Here is a 14,874-nt window from a genome sequence, read left to right as displayed (position 1 = left end):
GGGGATCGGGGACGAGGGGATCAGGGGTATCTGGGCTGACTCCTGGACATGTACCAAAAAGCAGAATTTTCTGTTTGTGATACTTTATTATCTTAGAGGAAATAGTAGAGAGCTGGAGAATGATATGAATTACAAGGTCCTGGGTACAGACAGAGCAAGGGCCATCACTGGGCAGGGAAGACAGAATTGCCGCTGAATGCACAGGGGATGAGCATCTTGCGGTACTCCAGGGGCAGGTGGCGCTCCACAAGCACGTGCAACGAGACTTGCTCGCTGACCAGACCCTGCCTACAGCAGAGGAAGAGCAGCAGGCAGCATCAGCATGAACTCTCTCCCCCATCCCATCCCACCCAGTTTCTCTTTTCTGCCCTCTTACCGTCGCATCAACAGCTCCAAGTCCTCTGGCTTCACAGTCTTGCGGCCAGCATGAGCAGCAAACACCTCCAGGTCATTGCAAAGGTGCTGGAAATACTTATCTAGGCTGCCATGGAGGTTGAGGGAGAGCAAACAGAGTAAGTCTGTTCATAACCCAAAAGGCTCCTCTTACCCAGGAGTACAAGATGCACTCACCACTTCTCCACCACTTCAAGAGCTTTCTTCTCCATGGGCATCTTGGCATAGAAGCTAAGGAGTTTTGCATAGTGGTTCAGTCCAGCTTTGTAAGGATCTTGACGGCGTCTGGGACCAGCAGTCCGGGTCCTGCGGGGAAGTTTAGCTGGTACAGGCTCCATAGGCTCTGGAGGCAAGCTGGGGGCAGGAATAGACAGAGGTGACTGAACTGATACTTGAAGACGACTCTATCAAGTTCTGCTTGCTCCTACTAATACTGGGCCTAGGTGCTCCTTAGCTAACCTAGACCAGCAGTCTTTTTTTTTTTTTTGCTAGTCCTGGGGCTTGAACTCTGGGCCTAGGCATTGTCCCTGAGCTTGCTCAAGGCTAGCACTCTAGCACAGTACCACTTCTGGCTTTTTCTGTTTATATGGTACTAAGGAATCAAACCCAGGGCTTCATGCATGCTAGGCAAGCACTCTACCACAAAGCTACCTTCTCAGCCTAGACCAGCAGTTCTAACCATCCACTGAGGGGCAACATGGTCAGGAGGCCACACAGAAGCCTTTCCTTTAGGTCCTATCCCTCCAGTCTAGACTCCAAATTCTAGGCTAGCCTTATCTTATACACAGTCATTTATTCAGACCTATGATACTCCCCACCCCAGGCCTAAGAATGGACAATTTCTCCCCCGCCTTTCTTTTTCGTGTTAGTCCAGAGGCTTGAACACTCAGGGCTTGGGTGCTGTCCCTGAGCATTTTTGTTCAAGGCTGGCACTCTACCATTTGAGCCACAGCTCCACTTCTGGCTTTTTAGTGATTAATTGGACATGAGAGTCTCATGGACTGCTGGCTTCTAACCATTATCCTCAGATCTCAGCCTCTTCAATACCTAGGATATGAGGCATGAGCCACCAGGGCCTGGCCTAGTCTCTCCCCTTTGGAATCTATCACTACCTGTCTCAACTTTGCTAATCATCCTTGAGGAAGCCTTCTCTAACTACACACTAATCCAGGTACTTCCACCTCACTCAGGCTCCTCTAAGCCCCTGGGGGTAGGCTTTAGGATGACAAATGTGTTCTTTGGGAACACCCTGTATCCCAGCTCAGGCTGCTGTGCTGGGTGATCTGTATATTCAGAGGGGATAAGAAGGGGATGACTGTGTAAGGTGCCAAATGCCAACTTCAGTGCCTGCCCCCTTCCCAAGAGGCCCAGGACCCTAGGTTCTTACACTGAAACATCTGGCTGTGGTAGAGCTGGCTCAAGAAACTGATGGGATCGCTTGGCCTGGAGGAACTCAGGGGTGCTGGATGCCAATTCTGGATCTGCTGTAGAGAAAGGGCAGGGTCACAGGGGACTCAAGTTTGACCATCTCAGTCAGCTGTGCAGGTTTAGTCTCCTTGTCATATTTCTTAAGGGCCTGACCCAACTCCTGTCAACCATGTGCCCTTCAGTTTCCCTTCTCCACTAATAACACCAATTCTCAAGTCAATTCCCAGGCAAGCCCTTTCTGTATGCCAGGGCCTTAACACAGTTGTCACCAACCACCTGCTGATTCCTATACTGAGCCTTTTACCTGGCCTGCCAGAAATGCCTTCATCCTGTATAGATCCTTCTGGCTCCTTGTCCTCCAAAGCCCCCTGGGATCTCTCTGCTTCTGTCATCTCTGGAGAAGTAGCAGGCCAAGGCTGTAGCTCTGAGGAGGGTAAAGCCAGCCTCACTCACTGAGAAGAGAACATGCCAGAGGCAGCACCAGGACACTGGTTTGAAATCTCTTGGCCCAACAGTGACTCTGCTTCTGGGTAGAGGAATTCCTAGCCAGGAATTCCAGCTAGGAAACATATATGGGAAGAAAAGCTACCAGTGCCAACTCTTGCCTAAGCTGTTGGCTCCAGACCACCTTCCCCACATACTTACTGTGGTTCTGCAGCTCTGGCCCACTGCTATGTGTCCTGTGACTCACAGGCCTCTCAGAATCGTTAGTGCCACTGCCAGAGGAGTGGGCCAGGGAGTAATGCACACTGGGAGAGTGGCCAACCACAGGCTGTGAGAAGGGCTGGGTGTCCTCCAACACTATATCCACTGGCAAAGTAGGAACAGCAGCTCTGAGACTGTCACCTAGAGGTGAAGGCAGGCTATAACTCGGTGCATTCTAGGCCTACAGTGAGTTGCCAGGGCCTACACAGAGAGCACTACGGGTCTGCCCTGCCTTCATGGCTTTCAGAGAAAGATTCTGAGCCCCACTTTTTATCTCTTCCATAGCTGCCCTTGATTACCTTCTTGCTCCTTGACCTGGCATTTCTAAGCCTCCACAGCTTGCTCTCTCCCATCCCCACTCCCAACTACTTACCATTCCTTTACTCTCTACTTCTCCCCCTGCCCAGAATTATCCTTCTACTCTGGTGAACTTGTCTTCTGGAATCAGGATCCCAGGTCAGTTCTAACTAGCTAGCTGGTGATGAATCCACCACTATGCTACACCCCTTTTCAATTGCCATCAGCTTTATAGCTCAAAAATAGAGGTTCTGGAGAGACAGACATGACATTAAGGCCAGGGGCACTTGTGGAATGAAAGCAGAAACTACTTATTAAAGTACTGACCACTTTCCTTGACCTGACCAGCAGAAGAGCCATCCTGGACTCAGTTGTACCTCTTTTCTGTCATGGAGCAGGTAGCCTCCCCCAAAGGCTGGAAGGGGAAAACCTCAACCTTACCTGGAGGAACAATGGCTGAGGAATTATCTTGCAGATCTTGCAACAAGACACCCATATCTACAGCCTTTCGGGTAGGAGGTCTGCGGGCCAAACCAGGTCTCTTCACTGACTGTGGCTGAAGAGGTGTGGCAAATGTCAGGTTGAGGGAGCTAGTGTGAGGAAAGAAGCATAGGAAAGTAAGGTACCTGAGGCCCACTTTTGCCAAAGGATTCCCCCTCTGCCTGGGGTCCTCATATCTTAGAAGTGGCTACCAGTAGGTACCTCCCTTCTCAGACCTCTGTTCCATTCACCCCCAAGAGAGGTAATAGCACCTGGTGAGGGATGAGGCATCAGCATTCCCTGCAGGATCTGTCAGTGACCAATGAGAGGATATGAAAAAGAAGAAATCATGGTAAGTTATCCAGGCCCATAAAAGTCTCCTCTCCAGCATCTTCCACCTCTCAGAGGCCAGAAGAGAGAGGACAGCAATAGGTAGTGTTCTATGCCTCACCTTGGGAGAGAGGCAGCCCCTGGTTTACTTCTCGCTGAAACAATGACAATCTCAGCTTTTGCTTCCTCTTGCCAGGGGCTGGCAGACTTGAAGCTAGGGTTGTGGATGGCTCTAGTTCAGGAAGTTGCAGCTCCAGACTGTAAGGACATGGTTTCAGATAGGCCAAGAAACCAAATTCTACCATATGGGCCCCTGAAGAAGCTCCCAGACCAGAGCTAACCAACAACCTATCCCGTGAGGTAGTTCACTGTGCACCTGCCCTGACTGCTTTCCCATCTGGAGGGCTGAACCGCCTGTAGTGCTGGTGCTGGCTTCACCACTGATTTTGGCATCAGGATGGAAGATTCCGGGGCTGCAGAAACACCAAGAAGACGATGGAGCCGAGAAGGATACCATAGGACTGGTGTTGGAGTAGCACCTAACTTGAGCAAGCCAGTGCTCACTTACCAGTTAATAGGATGTTCTTCAGCAGAGTCCGAGGTGTCTGTTCCTCCAGGTTCCCACTGGTTTGAACATGGGCTAATCTGCCAACAGACTACAGATAAAAGCATAATGAATCTAGGCTGTTCTTCTGCCTTCAAGGTAGGATCCAGAGCAGAAACAGACCTCAGGCCTCTATCCAGAATTCTAGAGTGGTCAGTGACTAGGCACTTACCCTGCCTCCATGGGAATGCTGTCTGGCAGTTGTCTTTGTTTGGCTTCTCAGTCTTCTGGAGGAATGTGTTTCAAGCAGGGTTTTCTGGGCACTATGTAAAGACCAATAGCTCTGAGATTTGTTATAGATATATCTGGGCACTGCTACTAAGATGGAAATGTCTGAGATTTATTAACTATATATATAATCTTTTGGGTCAGTTGTGGGGCCTGAACTCAGGGATTGGGTAGTGTCCTTGAGCTCTTTTGCTCAAGGTTAGTACTCTACCACTTTGAGCCACAGCTCTACTTCTAGGTTTTAGGTGGTTAATTGGGGGTAAGAACATTATGAACTTTCCTGCCTGGGGTGGCTTTGAATCTCGATCTTCAGATCTTATCTTCTGATTAGTTAGGATTACCAGCCATGAGCCACCAGCGCATGACATCTGAGAAATTTTTTTTTTGCTTTAACTTCTTTTTCATCTGAGAATTCTTAAGGATCAAGAGTAAAGAGAAAGGGGATACAGCCTTTACCAGAATTTCTGGCCTAATGCCCTTTGTCCTCAGGGACAGGAACCCAGAAACCACTTGTTTCCTTCCATTTCCCAACCCTAGTCAAGAGGGATCCAGACTAAGAGCCTAGATTATAAGAAGAAAGGGACTATCTAGCTAGGAATGAAGGCTGAGAAAAAAAAAATCACAAGAGGTTACCTGACCAGAATCATAAAGAATAAAAAGTAAGCCAGGCACTGGTGACTCATAGCTACTCAGAAGGCTGAGATCTGAAGGTCAAGGTTCAGAGCCAAACCAGGCAGGAAAGTTTGTGAGACTCTTCAATTAACAAGCAAAAAAAAAAAAAAAAAACCAAACTGGAAACGGAGCTGTGGTTCAAATGACAGAGTGCTAGCCTAGATGATAAAAGCTCAGGGACAATGCCCATGCCCAGAGTTCAAGCTGCACGACCAGCAACAGCAGAAGAATAAAAATAAAGTTTTGCCACACAATACAAGAAAAAAAAGGAAAAGTATCCATTTCATACCTCAAAATAACCCAAGAAGGCTATTAATTATTTTTGTCAGTCCAATTCCTCTCAAAGTCATGTACACCTTCCCTAAGCACAGCTCCATCACTCAGAGGTCTAAAACCCATCATAAATGACTTGCCATTCCTCTATAAGGAAAAGGACTACCCTGTACCACCCTGGCAGATGTCAACTTTTGCACCTTATGCCCCATGCATTCAACTCTGCCAGAGACACTTCAACCATTCGTCAGAACCAAGTCCTGCTTCCTAGCAAAGCACCTTTCGAGTTTCTGCTTAGGGACTTCTTTGCAGACTGTGCTTTCTAACGCCTTTCCCCACGTTTAGTCAGGAGCCACAGGGCAAGCAGAACTGACTATGCAAGGAAAAGGGGGTGTGGGGGGAGTGGGGGGGAACCACCACCTGGAAAGGCAGGACAGGGACCGGGCCACACCCTGGGCTAGATTGGGTTCAGGAATCCGGAGGACACACAGCCGATCTTTCGCCTCCACAGCTCCAAATTTGGAGGCACAAACACAAGCTCAGCCGGGCCTAGGGGAGTTGGGTCAGTTCTCAGGAGCCGGGGCTCGGATCCTCTCAGGATTTCTCTCCAAACAGGCTCGGTGCTGGCTCCCACTCAGACCCCACTCCCCAGTCGTTCTAGCAGCGCCCGTACAAACCCAGCCTTAGCACTCCGGCGTCGCCGCGGGGTGCGCGAGTCCGCTGTATCCAGCACCCGCCGAAGCAGGGTGCGCGTAGTGGGCTCGCTGTCGGTGCCGAAGCTGTCCCCCATCCTCACAGCCGCCGCCCCCCAGCCAGCGTCCAGACAGCCGCAGGCTCGGCGTTCCCGCCGCCGCTTTTAAGGAAATTCTCGCGATGTTAACGCAACTGCTCACGGGAGTTGTAGTTCTTCGACAGCTACGTGCCATGTTGGTTAAGCCAAGGCTAGTCTGGCCTTACCAAATTTAAGGTTGGGCAAATATATGCCACCCCTCCAGATTTTGGTTTTTATTATGTGTACATTGTGGATTATAACAATCTGGTAAAGGATGGTTTTGTGCCAGGTGCCTGACGCCTGTACATTCTAGCTACTCAGGAAGCTGAGTTCTGAGGCTCATGGTTCAAAGCCAGCCCCTTTCGCCCCCCCCCCCCAAGTCTGTGAGACTCTTATCTCCAATTAATCACAGAAAAAGCCAGAAATAACACTGTGGCTCAAGTGGTAGTAAGCTAGCCATAGGAGCTCAGAGGCACCTCCCAGACCCAGAGTTCAAGCCTTGGACAACAAACAAACAAATGAAAACAAACAAAAAAAAAAAAGAATGGCTCACACCTATAATCTTAGTTATTAGGTGACTGAAATCTGAGAGAGTGGAGAATGGCGGGGGAAGCCAGTGCGGACAGACAAATCTGAGACTCTTAAATAAAAAATCAACAAGAATTCAGAACTAGAAGTATGGCACAAGGGTAGAGTGCCAGCTGTGAGTGGAAAATGCTAAGAACCCAAGGCCCTGAGTTCAAGCCCCAGGACTAGTATACACACACACACACACACACGCACATGCACATACACAACTATGTTAACACTTCTTATTTTTTATTATTTTTTTATTGTCAAACGTATACAGAGCGGTTACAGTTTCATACGTTAGGCTTTGGATACATTTCTTGTATTGTTTGTTCCTCCTGGGGCTGGGAATATGGCCTAGTGGCAAGAGTGCTTGCCTCCTATACATGAAGCCCTGGGTTCGATTCCCCAGCACCACATATATAGAAAACGGCCAGAAGTGGCGCTGTGGCTCAAGTGGCAGAGTGCTAGCCTTGAGCAAAAAGAAGCCAGGGACAGTGCTCAGGCCCTGAGTCCAAGCCCAGGACTGGCAAAAACAAACAAACAAAAAAACAAACAAGTGCTTGCCTTGTTTGTTACCTCCTGTTAACACTTTTTAAACTAATAACTTGTAATTAAGGCTGGGAATGTGGCTTAGTACTTGCCTACCATGGATGAAGCCCTGGGTTCAATTCCTCAGTACTTCATAAACAGGAAAGGCCGGAAGTGGCACTGTCATAAAGTGGTACAGTCCAAGTGCCAGGACTGGCAGAAAAAAAAAAAAAGGAAAATTAGATTTCCTTTTTCTTTCCTCTCTTCTTTTCTTCTTCTTCTTCTCTCTCTCTCTTTTTCTTTTCTTTCTTTTTTTTTTTTGTGCCCACTTGAATTCAGGGTCCAGGCATGGTCCTTGAGCTTTTCTGCTCAAGGCTAACCACAGCTCCACTTCTGGCTTTTTGGTGATTAATTGGAGCTAAAGAGTCCCATGGTCTCCTGATCAGGATGGCTTTGAACCTTGATCCTCAGATCTCAGCCTCATGAGTAGATAGGACTACAGTCATGAGCCACCAGTACCCAGCTAATTTTTTTTTTTGGGGTCAGTCTTGGGGCTTGGACTCAGGGCCTGAGCACTGTCCCTGGCTTCTTTATGCTCAAGGCTAGCACTCTACCACTTGAGCCACAGCACCACTTCTGGCCTTTTCTATATATGTGGTGCTGAGGAATTGAACCCAGGGCTTCATGTATATAAGGCAAGCACTCTTGCCACTAGGCCATATTCCCAGCCCCCAGGTACATTTTTTTCAAAGGAAAAATTAGATTTTTTTTTTTTTTTGCTAGTGCTGGGGCTTGGACTCAGGGCCTGAGCACTGTCCCTGGCTTCTTTTTGCTCAAGGATAGCACTAGCACTCTGACACTTGAACCACAGCACCAGTTCTGGTCGTTTTCTTTTTCTTTTTCTTTTTTTTTTTTGGCAGTCCTGGGCTTTGGACTCAGGGCCTGAGCACTGTCCCTGGCTTCTATTTGCTCAAGGCTAGCACTCTACCACTTGAGCCACAGCACCACTTCCAGCTTTTTTCTACATATGTGGTGCTGAGGAATTGAACCCAGGGCTTCATGTATACGAGGCAAGCACTCTTGCCACTAGGCCATATTCCCAGTCCAAAAATTAGATTCTTGTTTCTCAAAATAACAAAACCTGTAGAAGAAAACTTTATCAATATTCCTTGTCACTTATATCAGAAATTAAGTTATCTGACTTTGCTAGCCTTTTGTAGACATATTTCCAGAGTTACTATCACTAACTTTATTTTTAGGGCTGGGGATGTGGCTCCATCCCTCAGAGGGAGATGAAGTGGTAGATAACCTGACTCACATGTGCAAGGCCTTGGGTTTGACCACCAGCAGATATGGAAAAACATAAAAATCAAAGTTAAATATATAACTTTATGTCTGCAAAGCTTTGTCCTGTGCAAAGTAATTATTCACATGATTGATTAAACTTTATATTTAATACCTGCTTTTTGTTTTTGTTTTGTCACTGCTGTATTTTTTAAATGTATTTATTGTTATTGTGAAAGTGATGTACAAAAGGGTTATAGTTACCTAAGTCAGATAAGAGTACATTTCTTTCCCTGCTCTCTCAGAGCACTGTTTTTTTTTTTTGTTTGTTTTTTTTGCCAGTCCTACGACTTGAAATCAGGGCCTGGGCACTGTCCCTGATCTGCTTTTGCTCAAGTCTAGCACTCTAACCACTTGGGCCACAGCGCCACTTCTGGCTTTTTCTGTTTATGTGGTACTGAGGAATTGAACCCAGGGCTTCATGCATGCTAGACTAGCACTCTACCACTAGGCCACATTCCCAACCCCAGAAGAGGTAAGAGTGTAAGCTGAGAGACATGTGATAAGGTTCTTCTTTACAGAGGTGACAAGATAGTAAGGAGACTAGTTAGGGTGGAGAGAGAGCCACAAATTTCACATAAGTTCTGGGGATCAAACACAGGGCCTTGTATGATTTACTGCTGAGCTACACCTTCAGTTTCCCAAATATGCTTTGAATACAGACAGCTAAGTGTAGATGAAAGGTGATTTCATGTTTTGAAGGTAGAGTTTAATCTTCAATTGTGTATGCCTAAATATCAATTTGATCTCTTTCTTTTTCTTGGTTTCTTTCTTCTTCTTTTTTTTTTTTTTTTGCAGGTCCTGGTGCTTGAACTAAGGACCTGGACACTGTCCCCTGAGCCTCTTTGTGTTCACGACTAGTGCTTTACCACTTGAGCCACAGCACCACTTCTGATTTTTACTGAGTAGTTTGTTGGAATAAGAGTCCAATGGACTTTCCTGCCCAGGCTAGTTTTGAACCACAACCCTTAGATCTCAGCCTCCTGAGTAGCTAGGGTGACAGGTATAAACCACCAGTGCCCACCTACCTACCTACTTTATTTCTTTCTTTACTTTTGTGCTGGTACTAGGGCTTGAACTCAGCCCTCCCCCCCACCCTTTTTTTAGCCACAGATCTGGCTTTCTGATGGTTAATTGGAAGTAGGAGCCTCACTGACTTTTCACTGGGATCCTCAGATCTCAGTCCTCTGTGTAGGCAGGATTACAAGTGTGATCAACCAGCATCTGTCTCTTGGAATGTTTCTTTTTTTTTTTGAAGGGGCAGGGGAGTGTTCCTGGGGCTTGAATTCAGGACCTGGTTGCTGTTCTTGCGCTTCTTTTGCTAAAGCATTCTACCATTTGAGCCACAGCTTTACTTTTTTTTTTTTTTTTGAGTAGTTCATTGGAGATAAAAATGTACTGGACAGCTGGGCACTGGTGGCTCACACCTATAAGGTATGAGATCTGAGGATTTCAGTTCAAAACCAGCCCCAACAGGGAAGTCTGTGAGACTCATCTCCAACCTCCAGAAAACAGGAAGTAGAGCTGTGGCTCAAAGTCGTGAAGCACTAGCCTTGATCAAAAAGAATTCAGAGACAGCCCCCAGGCCCTGAGTTCAAGTCCCACAACCAACAACAGCAAAAAGTGTCATGACCTTCCTGCCTAGGCTGGCTTCAAACCTTGATCCTCAGACCTCAGCCAGTCCTGGCAGAAAGTAGAGCTGCGGCTCAAGCGGTAGGGAGCGAGCCTTGAACACAGAAACGTAGGGACAGTGCCCAGTCCCTGAGTTCAAGCCTCAGGATAGCCAGAAAAAAAAAAAAAAAGATGCTTCACAATTTCCAATCATCTGCACAATGAAATCCCCAATCTTCGAAAAGGACCCAGTTTGAGACCTCTTACTGCTTCTGCTGCCCTTGGCTGCCCCTTCCAGGCTTTTTAATGGCGAGCTTAGCTCTTTCCCGACTCAGGAGCTCAAAAGACTGGTTTCTCGGGGTGAGACTGGGCTGGAGGTGAGGTTGGAACTGGCTACAATTCCCTACCAAGGTTTTCAGCTTTCCACCTTGCTAAGGCCTCACGTTCACTGCTTTTTAGCATTTCTTTCTTTCTTTCTTTTGCCAGTCCTGGGGCTTGAACTCAGGGCCTGAGCACTGTCCCTGGCTTCTTTTTGCTCAAGGCTAGCACTCTGCCACTTGAGCCATAGCACCACTTCCGGCTTTTCAATGTATGTGGTGCTGAGGAATCGAACCCAGGGCTTCATGAAGTATACGGGACGAGCACTTTACCACTAGGCCATATTCCCAGCCCCTAGCATTTATTTCTGACTGGACATCTACTTGCGGGTATTCACATCTATTCATCTATTATCTAACAGGCAGGTCCCTGTCTCTCCTGGTGGTCACGGCCCCTCTAGTGATGGGACAGGTGGTGGGGGGCAGGTCTCTGCAACTTTGCATTGTGTCTGGTGCATAGTAGGCGCCTATTAATGATTCAAAGTTGATAGTGGCTGAGTCAGGAAAGAGATCTCCCAAAGCAGAAATTGTGGCTCCTTAGGTCCTTCAGGGCAGGAAGGCACAGATCGCCTTGCCCTTCGAGCTCAAGAATCCCGTGCAGAAAAGGCGCTAGGGCTGAGAGGATAGAAAGCCTCAGGCAGCCGAACCTCCCCTGAATCCTGGTTCGCAGTAACACGCTCTTTCCTTTAGGCGGCGCTCCCGGCCGAAGCTTCTGAGTTCTCGCGAGCATCCCGGGACTTGTAGTATCCGCGGGCATATACCCACAGCGCTTGCGCATAGGTGAGGCGGGTATTGTCCACCCCACACTCATCAAGATTCCGGGTCCTTGTGAAGGGAAGTCCGTGCGACAGCGTTCCAGTAGAATATGCTTCTTTCGCTGACCGAAGACAAGCCGAGTCCGGAAAAGAATCTGTTCAGCGAGGGTTGCCGCGGTCCCTCGGAAAGAGGCCGGAATAAGCACGCCCCGCCCCGGAAGTGAGCGGCACGTGGCGCGGTGCATTGTGGGGGGCGTAGTCCTCCTTTCCAGGCGGTCCTTCGCGGCGTCCCCCGGGCAGACTCCGGAGCGCAGGCAGGCGGGCGGCGCGGTGCGGCGCGGGCCGGCGGGAAGCGTATTCTGGGCACGGGGCACTCGGCCAAGCCGGCTGCGCCGGGCGGCAATAAAGAGAGGCCGCCCAAAGCCTCGCGCAGCACTGCCCGTCGAGGAGCTGGTGGTGGCGGACCGACCGGGCCGTCGAAGAGCGCAGGAGGCCGGTGGGCCGGGCCGGGCCGCGCGGCGTAGCCATGCCAGGCTTTACGTGCTGCGTACCCGGCTGCTACAACAACTCGCACCGGGACAAGGCACTGCACTTCTACACCTTCCCCAAGGACGCTGAGCTACGGCGCCTCTGGCTCAAGAATGTGTCCCGTGCCGGCGTCAGTGGGTGCTTCTCCACCTTCCAGCCCACCACGGGCCACCGTCTGTGCAGCGTTCACTTCCAGGGCGGCCGCAAGACCTACACGGTGCGCGTTCCTACCATCTTCCCGCTGCGCGGCGTGAATGAGCGCAAAGTAGCGCGCCGGCCCGCGGGGGCTGCAGCCGCCCGCCGAAGGCAGCAGCAGCAGCAGCAGCAGCAACAGCAACAACAGCAGCAGCAGCAGCAGCAGCAGCAGCAGCCCCCGCCACCGCAGTCGTCGCCGTCCACCTCCAATGCTCAGACCTCCCAGCTGCAGCCGAACCTGGTGTCTGCCTCCGCAGCTGTGCTCCTCACCCTTCAGGCCGCTGTGGACAGCAGCCAGGCTCCAGGATCCGCGCCGCCAGCGCCCACCACTCCCTCCGGAGATGATGTAAAACCCATCGATCTTACTGTGCAAGTGGAGTTCGCAGCCGCAGAAGGCGCAGCCGCTGCAGCCGCGGCGTCGGAGCTAGAGGCTGCAACAGCGGGGTTGGAGGCCGCTGAGTGTCCTATGGGTCCCCAGTTGGTGGTTGTAGGGGAAGAGGGCTTTCCCGATACGGGCTCCGACCACTCGTACTCGTTGTCATCCGGCACCACGGAGGAGGAGCTCCTGCGCAAGCTGAATGAACAGCGGGATATCCTGGCGCTGATGGAAGTGAAGATGAAGGAGATGAAGGGGAGCATCCGCCACCTGCGTCTCACCGAAGCCAAACTGCGGGAAGAACTTCGTGAGAAGGATCGCCTGCTTGCCATGGCTGTCATCCGGAAGAAGCACGGAATGTGAATGGGACGCCCTGCGGCCTGTAGAACTGCTGGACCCCTTCCAGCCCAAGGAATCCCCGGGCTATGTTGAACTACCCTGTATTCTGGTTGACAGTAGTGAGGCTTAGCTAGACTGGCTGGTGATTTGGCACCCTCATTTGTTTCCTCTTGAAGCAGGAGTTTGGAGCCTCAGACTCTGCAATAGGGGCACCAGCATTAATGACTGTCTACTCTTCCTCCCCAGTTTATGTTGCAGATTCTGGTTAAGCAGAGGCTTCAGAAACACTGAACTTGAGATTTACCTGGAGGGATAAAGGTGGGATGCCCAGTGACTGGGGGTTTGGGAAAACCACACATTAAGTGTGGTCAGCAGTTCGAGAAAACTCTGCTGTGTGTAGTGATAGGAGATTCAAGTAACATCAATTCTTTAAGTGCTTACCCTTTCCAGATGCAGTCTGTGATTCTGATGGAAACTAGCTGATCTGTGCCTCTGCCTCCTAGGACCTCCCTGCAGATGGGGGCGTGTGCCCAGGGGATCTGGATAACCTGCTGATGGATATCCAGCTTGCCAGGGACTTGGTTATGTTTGCTACTGGTTACAAATTCTATTTTCTGTACAATTAGACTAAAGTTTTCACTGTGTTTGTTTGGCAAAACAAATTAAAGAAAAAGTAAGGTTTTTATTTGGGTTTCACCATTTTATTTTTATGAAAACTCAGCAAAGGGTCCTTGAAATATGGGGAAATGTGCTTTGGCTTGAAAGCATAGGCCAATCCAGAGAGTAGAGATTTCAATAACCAGGTTTTTCCATTAAAAAAAATCTAAATATGTAGACTCTGGTCTTATAAGGTCTTTAAAAAGTGCTGGTCCAAGGGCTGGGAATATGGCTTAGTGGTAGAGTGGTTGCCTTGCATGCATGAAGCCCTGGGTTCCATTCCTCAGCACCACATAAACAGAAAAACCAGAAGTAGCACTGTGGCTGAAGTCGTATAGTGCTAGCCTTGAGCAAAAGGAAGCCAGAGACAGTGCTCAGGCCCTGAGTCCAAGCCTCAGGACAGGCAAAAAAAAAGTTCTGGGCCAGCTCATTGCAAAGAGTTTGTAAACTGCACCAAATGATGCCTATTTGTCCATAAACTTACTCTCTATTTTTTAACAAGATAGTGTAACTGAGAACTAATCTGAATTGTTTAGTTCCTTCTACTCTGAAGGTTTTTAAATTATCTCTTAAATTCCCAGCTAGAATTGAGGTTTGCTCACAGTTTCATCACTTAAACTTTATACAATGTCTTACTCTACATTTACATGCCATTGTTTAATGAACCAGTGAAGATTAGGACTGGAACAAGCCATGGCTCCTTTAGGCACAATGACTCTTGTACATATACACCTTGGCCTTGGTATACCTTCAGTAGAAAGAGCTGAATCAATAGAGGACATTGAAGAGCTGAGATTTGTAACCCTTTGACATGTTTTTGGGTATTCTTGTGAGACAAGCACACTACCACTGGGCCATATCCCCAGCCCTGTTTTTGGCTATTCTTAAGATTGGATATTGGGACTGAGTGCTGGTCGCTCACACCTGTAATCCGAGCTACTCAGAAGACAGATCTGAGGATTGCCATTTTGAAGCCAGTCTGGGTAGGAAAGTCTGAGACTCTTACCTTCATCTTACTACTAAGAAGCCAGAAATTGAGCTGTGGCCCAAGTGGTAGAGCACTAGCCTTGAGCACAAAAGCTCAGGGACAGTGCCCAGGTCCTGAGTTCAATCAAGCCTGGATACTGGCACACACACACACACACACACACGAGAGATTGCATATTGGAGAGTCATTGGTGACATGTCTATGGCTTAATTAGCTTGAGCTAGTGAAAAAAATTTTAATATACCTGCTTGGGCTGGGAATGTGGCTTAGTGGTAAAGTGCTTGCCTAGCATGCATGAAGCCCTCGGTTCTCTTTTATTGCTCAGTACCACATAAACAGAAAAAGCTGGTAGTGGTGCTGTGGCTCAAGTGGTAGAATGCTAGCCTTGAGTAAAAGCAGCTCATGGACAGCGCCCAGGCCC

General features: G+C 49.0%; 2 protein-coding genes across 3 annotated transcripts; one reads left to right on the top strand and one right to left on the bottom strand.

Annotated features, from left to right (window-relative positions):
• Nucleotides 1-74: 74 nt before the first annotated feature.
• Nucleotides 75-6,234, bottom strand: Cenpt (centromere protein T). 2 transcript variants are annotated; one of them, XM_048355309.1, is made up of 13 exons: nt 6,088-6,234; nt 4,410-4,500; nt 4,202-4,289; nt 4,010-4,106; nt 3,755-3,891; nt 3,576-3,612; nt 3,265-3,413; nt 2,467-2,667; nt 2,126-2,245; nt 1,781-1,874; nt 571-747; nt 377-481; nt 75-288 (listed from the first exon to the last, which is right to left on the bottom strand). In XM_048355309.1, the coding sequence occupies exons 1-13, from the start codon at nt 6,198-6,200 to the stop codon at nt 165-167; spliced, it is 1,533 nt and encodes a 510-aa protein (XP_048211266.1). In that variant the 5' UTR covers nt 6,201-6,234; the 3' UTR covers nt 75-164. The 2 variants fall into 2 exon arrangements, with proteins under 2 accessions (XP_048211266.1, XP_048211265.1); XM_048355308.1 differs by having other exon boundaries at nt 76-288; nt 1,781-1,877.
• Nucleotides 6,235-11,315: 5,081 nt separating this feature from the next.
• Nucleotides 11,316-13,493, top strand: Thap11 (THAP domain containing 11). The gene has a single exon (XM_048355304.1). The coding sequence runs from the start codon at nt 11,897-11,899 to the stop codon at nt 12,830-12,832; it is 936 nt and encodes a 311-aa protein (XP_048211261.1). The 5' UTR covers nt 11,316-11,896; the 3' UTR covers nt 12,833-13,493.
• Nucleotides 13,494-14,874: the final 1,381 nt, after the last annotated feature.

The sequence above is a fragment of the Perognathus longimembris genome, chromosome 10, assembly GCF_023159225.1.
Source record: "Perognathus longimembris pacificus isolate PPM17 chromosome 10, ASM2315922v1, whole genome shotgun sequence".
Taxonomy (NCBI): domain Eukaryota; kingdom Metazoa; phylum Chordata; class Mammalia; order Rodentia; family Heteromyidae; genus Perognathus; species Perognathus longimembris.
Note: the sequence above shows the minus strand (reverse complement) of the source record. Positions and strands in the feature narration are given on the sequence as shown.